Here is a 13,989-nt window from a genome sequence, read left to right on the forward strand (position 1 = left end):
TGGCGCAGTGGAAGAGTGGCCGTGCGCAACCCGAGGGTCCCTGGTTCAATCCCCACCTAGTACCAACCTCGTCACGTCCGTTGTGTCCTGAGCAAGACACTTCACCCTTGCTCCTGATGGGTGCTGGTTGGCGCCTTGCATGGCAGCTCCCTCCATCAGTGTGTGAATGTGTGTGTGAATGGGTAAATGTGGAAGTAGTGTCAAAGCGCTTTGAGTACCTTGAAGGTAGAAAAGCGCTATACAAGTACAACCCATTTATCATTTAAGCTAGTAATAAGTATTTTATTTTGAAACCAAGCTTTATCCAACTTGCAGTTCTTAAAAAGAATAATTAGAATAATACATAATGTTGGATATAGAGAACATACAAACCCTTTATTCGTTGAATCACAATTATTGAAATGCAACAATTTGGTGCATTCGCAAACAGCTAAAATTGTGTACTAAGCAAACTATAACCTGCTACCCAAGAATGTACAAGAATTCTTCTCAACAAAATTAGGGGAAATGTAACCTTAAAGGAAAATCTAATTTAAAATATTTGTATGGTCGTACAACACTTAAAACCTTTAGTATATCAGTATGTGGAATTAAATTATGGAATGGATTAACCAAAGAAATCAAACAAAGCACCAATATGATTCAGTTTAAGAGACTATTCAAACAGCAAGAAGAACAACAATTATGATGTCATCTTGAACACTTTTTTTTTTTTCATTAATTTTTTCTCATTGGGACATATTATTTATGTATTTAATATTTGTTTGCTTACTATGGTATATTACTGTTCGTTCACTGTTCTGTTATAGAGAACAGGGCATGGGTAAATTTGCTATGGCATGAAAAGGGGTAGGATTAAATAAGATCTGCTTTTGATTGATTGATACTTTTATTATTAGATTGCACAGTACAGTACATATTCCGTACAATTGACCACTAAATGGTAACACCCGAATAAGTTTTTCAACTTGTTTAAGTCGGGGTCCACGTTAATCAATTCATGGTAATGAATGGTTAATCAGTTCTTCCTACTCATTTTAAGTTAAGTTACGTTAAGTTAAAGTACCAATGTTTGTCACACACACTAAGTGTGATGAAATTTGACTCATCCCATTGATGTCCCCCTGGGAGGCGAGGGGAGCAGTGGGCAGCAGCAGCGGCCACGCCCGGGAATCATTTTTGGTGATTTAACCCCCAATTCCAACCCTTGATGCTGAGTGCCAAGCAGGGAGGTAATGAGTCCCATTTTTATAGCCTTTGGTATGACTCGGCCGGGGTTTGAACTCACAACCTACCGATCTCAGGGCAGACACTCTAACCACTAGGCCGCTGAGTAGGTTTTCGGACATGCTATAATGATACAACTGGAAATGTGTGATGCATTACATTGTTTCGTATGCATCCATGCATCCATTTTCTACCGCTTATTCCCTTTTGGGGTCGCGGGGGGCGCTGGCGCCTATCTCAGCTACAATCGGGCGGAAGGCGGGGTACACCCTGGACAAGTCGCCACCTCATCGCAGGGCCAACACAGATAGACAGACAACATTCACACTCACATTCACACACTAGGGCGTATGCATGTTCCAAATAAACTGAAACCAAACTAAACTAAGGGCTCTCCCTTAGAGATAGGGTGAGAAGCTCTGCCATCCGGGAGGAACTCAAAGTAAAGCCGCTGCTCCTTCACATCGAGAGGAGCCAGATGAGGTGGTTCGGGCATCTGGTCAGGATGCCACCCGAACGCCTCCCTAGGAAGGTGTTTAGGGCACGTCCAACCGGTAGGAGGCCACGGGGAAGACCCAGGACACGTTGGGAAGACTATGTCTCCCGGCTGGCCTGGGAACGCCTCGGGATCCCTCGGGAAGAGCTAGACGAAGTGGCTGGGGAAAGGGAAGTCTGGGTTTCCCTGCTTAGGTTGTTGCCCCCGCGACCCGACCTCGGATAAGCGGAAGAGGATGGATGGAACTAAACTCAACTAAATTAAGCTTCCTCGGGATGTTGCAAAATTTTTCCCATTTTTTTTTATGTGGGGAAAACCAAAATATCTTACTTGAATAGTTATTTTCTCAATTGTAATATTTAAAAAAACCAACCCAGAATAAACAAATTATATTATATTATAATTATATTATAGTATAATAATTATATATATTAATAGACAATAATTCATGATAAAATTATGATTGTGATTACCTAAAGTAAATATTTTCAAAACTAGGGAAATGTCCATAAATAAAATGTTGGATCTTGGCAAGTGGCAAATAAATTGCAGTGCACGTCTTTCAGAAAACGGCATGACACAGCTGGATATAATGACGAGGAGTAAATATCCCTTTCAAAAAGATTCTCCTGTCGACGTCCAACACAAATTTGAGGACACACGCTCAAGTGTTTTCCCAAGTTTACACAACAATCGCTCGCTGTTACAAGTCACTCAGAAAGCAAACATAGCGTTAGCATTCGCTAGTCAGTTTTCTTTGACAGGAGAATACAAACCGTGTGTGTGAGTAGACTTGAAGATAAACTTATTGTAGAATAACTTGTAATTTAGCTTACCACAGTTTCCAAGTAGCTCGCCTAACAATACTAGCGAGTACCCAGCTCCGAGCCAGCTTGAGCTGCTAATAACGCTGGTTCCAACCCACCATAAAATAAAGAAGAAGAAGTTTGAGCTGCTTCTGCTTCTGCTGTATTGCCTTTGAGTTAGGAAAATGTAATGCTTGGTTTTAAATCATGCATCTCACCTGTAGGTCGTGGCACCAAGTCGGGAAATTAGTCAACTTTGAAAATCCACATGCTACCAAATTAAATAAATAAATGATAAATGGGTTGTACTTGTATAGCGCTTTTCTACCTTCAAGGTACTCAAAGCGCTTTGACACTACTTCCACATTTACCCATTCACACACACATTCACACACTGATGGAGGGAGCTGCCATGCAAGGCGCCAACCAGCACCCATCAGGAGCAAGGGTGAAGTGTCTTGCTCAGGACACAACGGACGTGACGAGGTTGGTACTCGGTGGGGATTGAACCAGGGACCCTCGGGTTGCGCACGACCAGTCTCCCACTGCGCCACGCCGCCCCCCCCCAAAAAAAATTGATACTTAATAAGTTAAAAGTACCAATGATTGTCACACACACACACACAATAGGTGTGGCGAAATTATTCTCTGCATTTGACCCATCACCCTTGTTTCCCCCCCCTGGGAAGTGAGGGGAGTTGTGGGCAGCAGCAGTGGCCACGCCCGGGAATACATTTTGGTGATTTAACCCCCCATTCCAACCCTTAATGCTGAGTCTAAAGCAGGGAGGTAATGGGTCCCATTTTTTATAATCTTTGGTATGACTCAGCCGGGGGTTTGAACTCACAACCTACCGATCTCAGGGTGGATTCTCTAACCACTAGGCCACTGTGTAGGTTTTTGGCTTTCAACAAATGGCATGCAGCGTAAGACCATTGCAACATCGCAAGGAATATTTATTTGTTTATCCGGGAATTGAGGATTATTTTGAATTTAGCAGCTAAAAGAGACAGTGCAAGTGCTGAAACATACAACCATCCCATCCGTCGGCAACACAGTGACGTTGTAAGTCACTGTTTTATGTTCCTTTTTGAAATATTTCGCCATAGTGCTACATGATAACGCCCCGTGGCTCTCGTGAACGGAAAGTCCTCTCTATGTTGTTGAGACTTTATTAGTAGATTGTACAGTACAGTACATATTCCGTACAATTGACCACTAAATGGTAACACCCCAATACGTTTTTCAACTTGTTTAAGTTGGGGTTCACATTAATCAATTCATGGTATGGTTGTGGACATTCCCTGGAAACAATTTTCAGTAATGTTCAAAATGACCAGATTATTACATTACATTACATGCGTACTTCGATAAACCTTATATAAAACTTTATTAGAGGGTTTTATAGGAAGACCAGATCAACACCCGGTTACCTGCATTTTTACCTGCATTGTTAGCTGTTCTTGCTAGCAGTGTTTTTACTATTTAGAATGCACATCAATCAATCAATCAATCAATGTTTATTTATATTGTATCTGCTGCTTTAATGTCTTTAATGTCCTCTGTGTTCTTTGATGTTTGATGTTTCCCTCTTACACACATGGAAGAGGGATGTGTACTATGGCTATGAGTTGTTGGTTTTTTTATTTTTATTTTATTTTATTTTTTTTATTAATTTTTTTTTCCCCTTTGGCCTCAGTCTGCACCCCCTCTCCAAGGCCCAGGCTAAGACCGATTTTTTAAAATTTCATTTTAATCTTCTATCCCCCCCCCCTGGAAGCCGGCAGACCCGTCAGCGATCCTGTTCTGTCTCCCTGTAATGTTTGTCTGATCTTGAATGGGATTGTGCTGAAAATTGTAATTTTCCTGAAGGAACTCTCCTGACGGAATGAATAAAGTACTATCTAATCTAATCTAATCTAATCTAATCTAAATCACAAATGTCTCAAAGGACTGCACAAATCATTACGACTACAACATCCTCGGAAGAACCCACAAAAGGGCAAGGAAAACTCACACCCAGTGGGCAGGGAGAATTCACATCCAGTGGGACGCCAGTGACAATGCTGACAATGAGAAACCTTGGAGAGGACCTCAGATGCGGGCACCCCCCCCCCCAGGGGAAAAATGCATGTGTTATTACGGCGTGGCGCAGTGGGAGAGTGGCCGTGTGCAACCCGAGGGTCCCTGGTTCAAATCCCCACCTAGTACCAACCTCGTCACGTCCGTTGTGTCCTGAGCAAGACACTTCACCCTTGCTCCTGATGGGTGCTGGTTGGCGCCTTGCATGGCAGCTCCCTCCATCAGTGTGTGAATGGGTAAATGTGGAAGTAGTGTCAAAGCGCTTTGAGTACCTTGAAGGTAGAAAAGCGCTATACAAGTACAACCCTTTTTTTTTTTTTTTTCATTATTACCTCACATATGGATGAGCAAATTTCCCCCAACAAGTGCGGTTACCCTTTGAAGGAAAATACTAGAAGGGAAAGTAGAAAGTTAAGGATTGTATATTAATTGTTAGCAAGGACAATTATCTCTGTTGTAAGGCTCAGTAGTAAAGGTTTTCCAAACACATCAAAACATATCTGTCAACATGTCTCCTATATGCTAAAATTTTTGATTTAGTGATTTAGGGAAGACGAGCGCTTCGGTCAGAGGTAGAAAAACGCTGGTATAGGATTTGACACAGGTGTCTTACTAGGCAGCTCAACTGACAGTTTCTTGAGTGAACTGGCATCCTCTGTGAAGAAAGCACAGTCATCATGGAAAATGATCAGGGTGGAACTTCGGGATAGAAAGTGGTTTCAACTCACTCCTGAGACCCGCCAGCGACAAAGTCGATGTAATTATTAGGGATCGGTATCGGGAGGTTTTGGAGAAAACGTACATGTCTGGCCAGTATCGATTCATTCTTTTTTAAAGTGATGACAAAAGCGGATCCTCGCTGACTGATATGTGTTTACTTTTTGGCAGCTAGCCAGCCCATACTGACTGTTATACACAAGCTATGGAAATTATATCGGTAGAAAAACAATGCATTTAGTCATATAATATGCGATCCATTATTTACATTTGTTTTAACTCGTAAATGAACCTAAAATCTGACTTATTTTATCCTTGTGGAAAATATTGGACACAATGTGTTTTTAAGCTTATGAGATGTGACACTAATGTTCATTTTTTAAATGTTTTTATTAATTAATCACTGCTAAATTGGAATTCTTATTAATATTGATACTGTTGTTGATTTTATTCATTTTTGTTTGACTACTTTTGGATCTCTCGCTGGATCGGTTCGCAGCCGAGTGTGAAGCGACCGGAATGAGAATCAGCACCTCCAAGTCCGAGTCCATGGTTCTCGCCCGGAAAAGGGTGGAGTGCCATCTCCGGGTTGGGGAGGAGACCCTGCCCCAAGTGGAGGAGTTCAAGTACCTAGGAGTCTTGTTCACGAGTAAGGGAAGAGTGGATCGTGAGATGGACAGGCGGATCGGTGCGGCGTCTTCAGTAATGCGGACGTTGTACCGATCCGTTGTGGTGAAGAAGGAGCTGAGCCGGAAGGCAAAGCTCTCAATTTACCGGTCAATCTACGTTCCCATCCTCACCTATGGTCATGAGCTTTGGGTCATGACCGAAAGGATAAGATCACGGGTACAAGCGGCCGAAATGAGTTTCCCCCGCCGTGTGGCGGGGCTCTCCCTTAGAGATAGGGTGAGAAGCTCTGCCATCCGAGAGGAACTCAAAGTAAAGCCGCTGCTCCTCCACATCGAGAGGAGCCAGATGAGGTGGTTTGGGCATCTGGTCAGGATGCCACCCGAACGCCTCCCTAGGGAGGTGTTTAGGGCACGTCCAACCGGTAGGAGGCCACGGGGAAGACCCAGGACACGTTGGGAAGACTATGTCTCCCGGCTGGCCTGGGAACGCCTCGGGATCCCCCGGGAAGAGCTAGACGAAGTGGCTGGGGAGAGGGAAGTCTGGGTTTCCCTGCTTAGGCTGTTGCCCCCGCGACCCGACCTCGGATAAGCGGAAGATGATGGATGGATGGATGGATACTTTTGGATTGTTTTGTGTCATGTTTGTTTGTCCTCTCAGTTGCTCTGTTGAATGTTGCTACGTCTTGTTTAGTTTTAGAATTGAAATTATGTTATTGTTTTGTTGTGTTTTATTATATTGGATTGATTCATATAAAGGCTTCACGGTGGCAGAGGGGTTAGTGCGTCTGCCTCACAATACGAAGGTCCTGCAGTCCTGGGTTCAAATCCAGGCTGGGGATCTTTCTGTGTGGAGTTTGCATGTTCTCCCCGTGAATGCGTGGGTTCCCTCCGGGTACTCCGGCTTCCTCCCACTTCCAAAGACATGCACCTGGGGATAGGTTGATTGGCAACACTAAATTGGCCCTAGTGTGTGAATGTTGTCTGTCTATCTGTGTTGGCCCTGCCATGAGGTGGCGACTTGTCCAGGGTGTACCCCGCCTTCCGCCCGATTGTAGCTGAGATAGGCGCCAGCCACCCCAAAAGGGAATAAGCGGTAGAAAATGGATGGATGGATGTTTGACTACTTTTGGATTGTTTTGTGTCATGTTTGTTTGTCCTCTCAGTTGCTCTGTTGAATGTTGCTATGTCTTGTTTAGTTTTAGAATTGAAATTATGTTATTGTTTTGTTGTGTTTTATTATATTGGATTGATGCATATAAAAGAAAAAAGGCAGCCATCTCCATACACGTATGAAGACGCTCCCTTAAATATATAGTCCGTCATTGCGGTTTAATAAATTGCATTTCTTACAAGTATTACAATCATTGGAGGACTAGGCTAAACACGATACACACAGAGTAACAACAAGCAGTAAGAAGGCATAAAAATCGCTAAATTAGCTAAAGTTCAAGATAAAGTACCAACGATTGTCACACACACACACTAGGTGTAGTGAGTTTATCCTCTGCATTTGACCCATCACCCTCACCCCCTGGGAGGTGAGGGGATCAGTGAGCAGCAGTGGTGGCCGCGCACATGAATCATTTTTTGTGATTTAACCAATTAGCTACTAAGACAGCTTGAAAAAACACAAGAAATACAGTACTATTACAAGAACTAGGGCTGCACGATTTTGAGAAAACACCTAGTTGCGATTTTTCCCTTTTAAAATTGACCTTTTTTTAAGGCCAATGATCTCTATATATATATATATATATATATATATATATATATATATATAAATATATATATATATATATATTTATGATATATTAGGGGTGTGGGAAAAAATTGATTCAAATATTAGTGATTCAGAATCGATTCTCATTTTTTTTAAATATTTTTTTAAATTTTTTATTTATTTATTTTATTTTTAATTTTTTTATCATTCCAACAAACCACTACACAGTAATACCAAAACAATGCAATCCAATTCCAAAACCAAACCTGACCCAGCAACACTCAGAACTGCAATAAACAGAGCAATTGAGACACAAACACGACACAAAACAAACCAAAAGTAGTGAAACAAAAATGAATATTATCGACAACAGTATCAATATTAGTTATAATTTCAGCATAGCAGTGATTAAAAATCCCTCATTGACATTATCATTAGACATTTATAAAAATAAAAAAAAATAACAATAGTGTCACAGTGGCTTACACTTGCATCGCATCTCATAAGCTTGACAACACACTGTGTCCAATGTTTTCACAAAGATAAAATAAGTCATATTTTTGGTCCGTTTAATAGTTAAAACAAATTTACGTTATTGCAATCAGTTGATAAAACATTGTCCTTTACAATTATAAAAGCTTTTTTTTTTTTTTTTTTTTAAATCTATTACTCTGCTTGCATGTCAGCAGACTGGGGTAGATCCTGCTGAAATCCGATGTATTGAATGAATACAGAATCGTTTTGAATTGGAAAAATATCGTTTTTGTATAGAGAATCGCGTTGAATCGAAAAAATGGATATATAATCAAATCGCGACCACAAGTATCGATATTGAATATAATCGTGGGACACCCAAAGATTCACAGCCCTAATATATATATATATATATATATATATATATATATATATATATATATATATATATATATATGTCTTGATTGGATTATCCAGAGAATAGTGCTCGATACCGTGGTAGAGCGCAATATGTAGGTGTGGGAAAAAATCACAAGACTACTTCATCTCTACAGAACTGTTTCATGAGGGGTTCCCTCAATCATCAGGAGATTTTAATGGAAGCATTCACATACAATGGTTTATATAATGGTTTATATTGCCTGCTTGTACCCACCCACTCTGTGCTCTATATAAACCATTGTATGTGAATGCTTCCATTAAAATCTCCTGATGATTGAGGGAACCCCTCATGAAACAGTTCTGTAGAGATGAAGTAGTCTTGTGATTTTTTCCCACACCTACATATATATATATATATATATATACACATACAGTAAGAATCATTTTTTTTTACAAAAGTGTTTTTTAGGCTGTATCCATGCAACCAGAAGGAGCTTTGCGGAAATTTGTTATACTAAATAATACATTGCAGGAATTGATTTGAATCGACAATTGATTCTGAATCGAATCGTCACTGCAGGTATCGGAATCCGATTGAATCGTTAGGTGCCCGAAGATTCACACCCCGAGTTGATACATGTGGTGGGTATCATGGATGATTATCGTTGGTATCAGCAACATTCCTAGTAATTGTCATTTTCTTTGATTTGTTTTTTTATTTGGTTGTAACACTATCTAATATTGCAATTCAAATCCAAGTAAGGGAATGTTGTATTGTCAGATATCTGGTTAAATGACTTAATATCAGCCAAGAATTATCCATGATATGTACCGTGGAATATCGATGTCAGTGCCTTTTATTTGTGAAATCGAAGCAGATGCGTGGGGTGTCACACTCTCACACTCACTGTTACTACTCCATGTATGTCCATCTTTGACATACACTACATCCATTGGGACTGTCAAGTAGAAAAACAAAAGCCATGCTCGCTTTATATTGCACTTAAAGGCCCAAGATTTATATACCTCGCTTCTCCGTTGAGCAACTCCTATAGTTGCAGCTCGGAGCCGAATGAGTTTCTCCTTAATGTGGCAAGGAGAATTCTTGTGTACCAACCTGCAGGGGATGTACTTGTGGCTGCAACAACGTCATCTGCAACAAGGGCTTCGCTGTCAAAATGGACCCACCTATTAAAACGCTGCAAGACGCGTCACGTCTGAGGGCCGTGCGCCTCTTGAGCACCAAACCACAACCTCGGGGTCAATGTGTGAATGCGTGAAAGCCCAACCGGAACTTTAGCGCTCATTCTTGCAAGCAATTCTCAAGCCAGGCCGCCATGGCGTGTGGTCAAGTAAAGCTTGTTCTGACACACACACGTGCACATGAGGATAGACGCTAGGAAACTGGAATACCGAATGATCTCGGTGACTCACCTGGTTTGGAAAGAGCACTCATTCCTGTCTCATAGGGGTGGAACGGATCACAAAATCCACGGTTCAGATCCTATTACCGTTTCGTGACACGGTTTTCGTTCCGGTTCAGTGTACATTGTGGATTTTAACACAGTACATACATCCCCCAATCCAGCACTACCGTTAATCAGCTGTAAGGATGTGTACTTTTTTTTGGCACCGATTAAACCCCGCTGGTACGACTTGGCACTGATTCACATAAAATCCAACGATCCATGTTATGGTACCTGGGTTGCGCATGACGCTCACTCTAGCAGCACTGAGAGCGGACTCAGCCAAACTACCTCAAATGTTGGAATGTTCAATGCCAACAAAGAAATTAAGTAAAGTAAGTAAATTAATTCTCCACTTTTCCAAAAATGCGCTAGCTTGATGCTATTATACAATGGCTTTGCTGTTGACACGCTAATGATTAGCATTAGCGATTTTACATGGCTATTTCAACACCTCCGGCTACAATGCGCAGTACAATCAAACAGCTGGTGCATAATAAATACATTACTTGAAGTATTAACACTTTTTAGGGCACACCAAAAACCAAAAACACGCACCATAAACTATATGTTACTGCCATTTAACGTCCTGTACTTGCTACTGTAATTGCAACTTAAAGTCATGCTTGCAAATGATCCTCAGAAATGTGATATTAAATACATAACTGGACTGGAGTTATCACAATCAACTTAGGGTCTCCTCCACTTGGGGAGGAGACCCTGCCCCAAGTGGAGGAGTTCAAGTACCTAGGAGTCTTGTTCACGAGTGAGGGAAGAGTGGATTTTGAGATCGACAGGCGGATCGGTGCGGCGTCTTCAGTAATGCGGACGTTGTACCGGTCCGTTGTGGTGAAGAAGGAGCTGAGCCGGAAGGCAAAGCTCTCAATTTACCGGTCGATTTACGTTCCCATCCTCACCTATGGTCATGAGCTTTGGGTCATGACCGAAAGGATAAGATCACGGGTACAAGCGGCCGAAATGAGTTTCCTCCGCCGTGTGGCGGGGCTCTCCCTTAGAGATAGGGTGAGAAGCTCTGCCATCCGGGAGGAACTCAAAGTAAAGCCGCTGCTCCTTCACATCGAGAGGAGCCAGATGAGGTGGTTCGGGCATCTGGTCAGGATGCCACCCGAACGCCTCCCTAGGGAGGTGTTTAGGGCACGTCCAACCGGTAGGAGGCCACGGGGAAGACCCAGGACACGTTGGGAAGACTATGTCTCCCGGCTGGCCTTGGAACGCCTCGGGATCCCCCGGGAAGAGCTAGACGAAGTGGCTGGAGATAGGGAAGTCTGGGCTTCCCTGCTTAGGCTGCTGCCCCCGCGACCCGACCTCGGATAAGCGGAAGATGATGGATGGATGATGGAACTTAGTTTTTAAATGTGGCAATAACATTTTTTATTTAATATAAAAAAATATATATATTTATTCACAAAACTATTGAAAATTGGTATTGTTGCATGATTCTCCGGTACCAAGACTTGGTACTGTATGTGAATGGTACCCATCCTCATCCTAACCCTAATCAGTTGTAGTTCTTAAAATAATACATTGTAAGCTTAGACTTAACAATAGCTTCTAAAGCTGGAGTGTCAAAGTGGAGAGGTGAATGGGGATGTGTAACAGGACCCCTGGGCTTTTTTCCTGATGCAATACATGAAGACAACTATATTTTGAATCAAAGCATAATAATGCAACATAATAATGCACCAATAAATGCTTTGCAATGGTTTACATGCTTTAAAAGTAAAAGAAAGCACACAGACGGATGCATTAGTTACTGTTCCAAAGAACTATAATATAAGAAGCTGTCAAGTATGGCTGCAGCTATCGATTATTTTAGTAATCGAATAGTCTTATCGATTTGTTGGTTTGAGTAATCAGATAAAACACACTTAAAACAAGCCTCAATGTGTATTTTAGGGAACAATTTTCAAATTAATAATTTATTTTCTGCTTGCCATAACCTTCATTACCTTACATTTATCTTATTTTACGTCCTCTTTACCTTCATTTACCTTTTGTTTATCTTCTTTTAGCTTCTAGTTACCTTATGTTAGCGTCTATTTACCTTCTTTTTACCTTCTTTTACCTTTTATTTACCTTATTTAACCTTCCATTTACCTTGGATTTACCCTTCATCTTCTTTTACATTTTTTAGCTTCTATTTAACTTGTTTAACCTTTTACTTACCTTCTAATTAGATTAAGTTACCTTCTGTTTACCTTCTATGTAACCTTTTTACTGTATTTTACCTTTAATTTACATTTTACCTTTTATTTACCTTTCTTACTTCCTTATCGATTTGTTGGTTTGAGTAATCAGATAAAACACATTTAAAACAAGCCTCAATGTGTATTTTAGGGAACAATTTTCAAATTAATAATTTATTTTCTGCTTGCCATAACCTTCATTACCTTACATTTATCTTATTTTACGTCCTCTTTACCTTCATTTACCTTTTGTTTATCTTCTTTTAGCTTCTAGTTACCTTATGTTAGCGTCTATTTACCTTCTTTTTACCTTCTTTTACCTTTTATTTACCTTATTTAACCTTCCATTTACCTTGGATTTACCCTTCATCTTCTTTTACATTTTTTAGCTTCTATTTAACTTGTTTAACCTTTTACTTACCTTCTAATTAGATTAAGTTACCTTCTGTTTACCTTCTATGTAACCTTTTTACTGTATTTTACCTTTAATTTACATTTTACCTTTCATTTACCTTTCTTACTTTCTTATCGATTTGTTGGTTTGAGTAATCAGATAAAACACACTTAAAACAAGCCTCAATGTGTATTTTAGGGAACAATTTTCAAATTAATAATTTATTTTCTGCTTGCCATAACCTTCATTACTTTACATTTATCTTATTTTACGTCCTCTTTACCTTCATTTACCTTTTGTTTATCTTCTTTTAGCTTCTAGTTACCTTATGTTAGCGTCTATTTACCTTCTTTTTACCTTCTTTTACCTTTTATTTACCTTATTTAACCTTCCATTTACCTTGGATTTACCCTTCATCTTCTTTTACATTTTTTAGCTTCTATTTAACTTGTTTAACCTTTTACTTACCTTCTAATTAGATTAAGTTACCTTCTGTTTACCTTCTATGTAACCTTTTTACTGTATTTTACCTTTAATTTACATTTTACCTTTTATTTACCTTTCTTACTTTCTTATCGATTTGTTGGTTTGAGTAATCAGATAAAACACACTTAAAACAAGCCTCAATGTGTATTTTAGGGAACCATTTTCAAATTAATAATTTATTTTCTGCTTGCCATAACCTTCATTACCTTACATTTATCTTATTTTACGTCCTCTTTACCTTCATTTACCTTTTGTTTATCTTCTTTTAGCTTCTAGTTACCTTATGTTAGCGTCTATTTACCTTCTTTTACCTTTTATTTACCTTATTTAACCTTCCATTTACCTTTGATTTACCCTTCATCTTCTTTTACATTTTTTAGCTTCTATTTAACTTGTTTAACCTTTTACTTACCTTCTAATTAGATTAAGTTACCTTCTGTTTACCTTCTATGTAACCTTTTTACTGTATTTTACCTTTAATTTACATTTTATCTTTTATTTACCTTTCTTACTTTCTATTTACCCTTTACCTTATTTTAACATCTATTACACTTGTTTTTCCTTGTTCACCTTTTATTTGCCTCTTTTTTAAATCTTCCTTCGCCTTCTTTTGACCTTTTAACTTTTCACCTTTACTTTCTATGTACCTTCTTTTACTTTCAATTTACCCTTTAGTTTCTTATACCTCCATCCAATTTGTTTTTACCTTCTTTTATGCAGTTCGGATTTTATCAGTGTTTATTTGTTGCACTCATTGATCGATTAATCAAAGCGACGAAATATGAATTGAAGATTTTTTCTAATCTATTTAATCGATTAATCCCTACTGTCAAGCTATCGTTGGCTTTGCAATGAAGATGTTCAAGATGCTAAAATCGTTGGCATTGGTGGTCGTGTCAACAAC

The 13,989-nt window shown here is 39.8% G+C and overlaps 1 protein-coding gene across 3 annotated transcripts in view; it reads right to left on the reverse strand.

Annotated features, from left to right (window-relative positions):
• Nucleotides 1–13,989, reverse strand: part of LOC133559954 (myosin-binding protein C, slow-type-like) — a 47,315-nt gene that overhangs the window by 23,937 nt on the left and 9,389 nt on the right. The window contains exon 3 of one of the 3 annotated variants that reach the window (XM_061911936.1): nucleotides 5,225–5,266. The exons of the other annotated variants lie outside the window; for them this stretch is intronic. Coding sequence (XP_061767920.1) covers nucleotides 5,225–5,266 — 42 coding nt within the window. The remainder of the gene's footprint in view (nucleotides 1–5,224; nucleotides 5,267–13,989) is intronic. 3 annotated transcript variants of the gene reach the window in all.

The sequence above is a fragment of the Nerophis ophidion genome, linkage group LG10 (genome assembly GCF_033978795.1).
Source record: "Nerophis ophidion isolate RoL-2023_Sa linkage group LG10, RoL_Noph_v1.0, whole genome shotgun sequence".
Classification (NCBI taxonomy): Eukaryota; Metazoa; Chordata; class Actinopteri; order Syngnathiformes; family Syngnathidae; genus Nerophis; species Nerophis ophidion.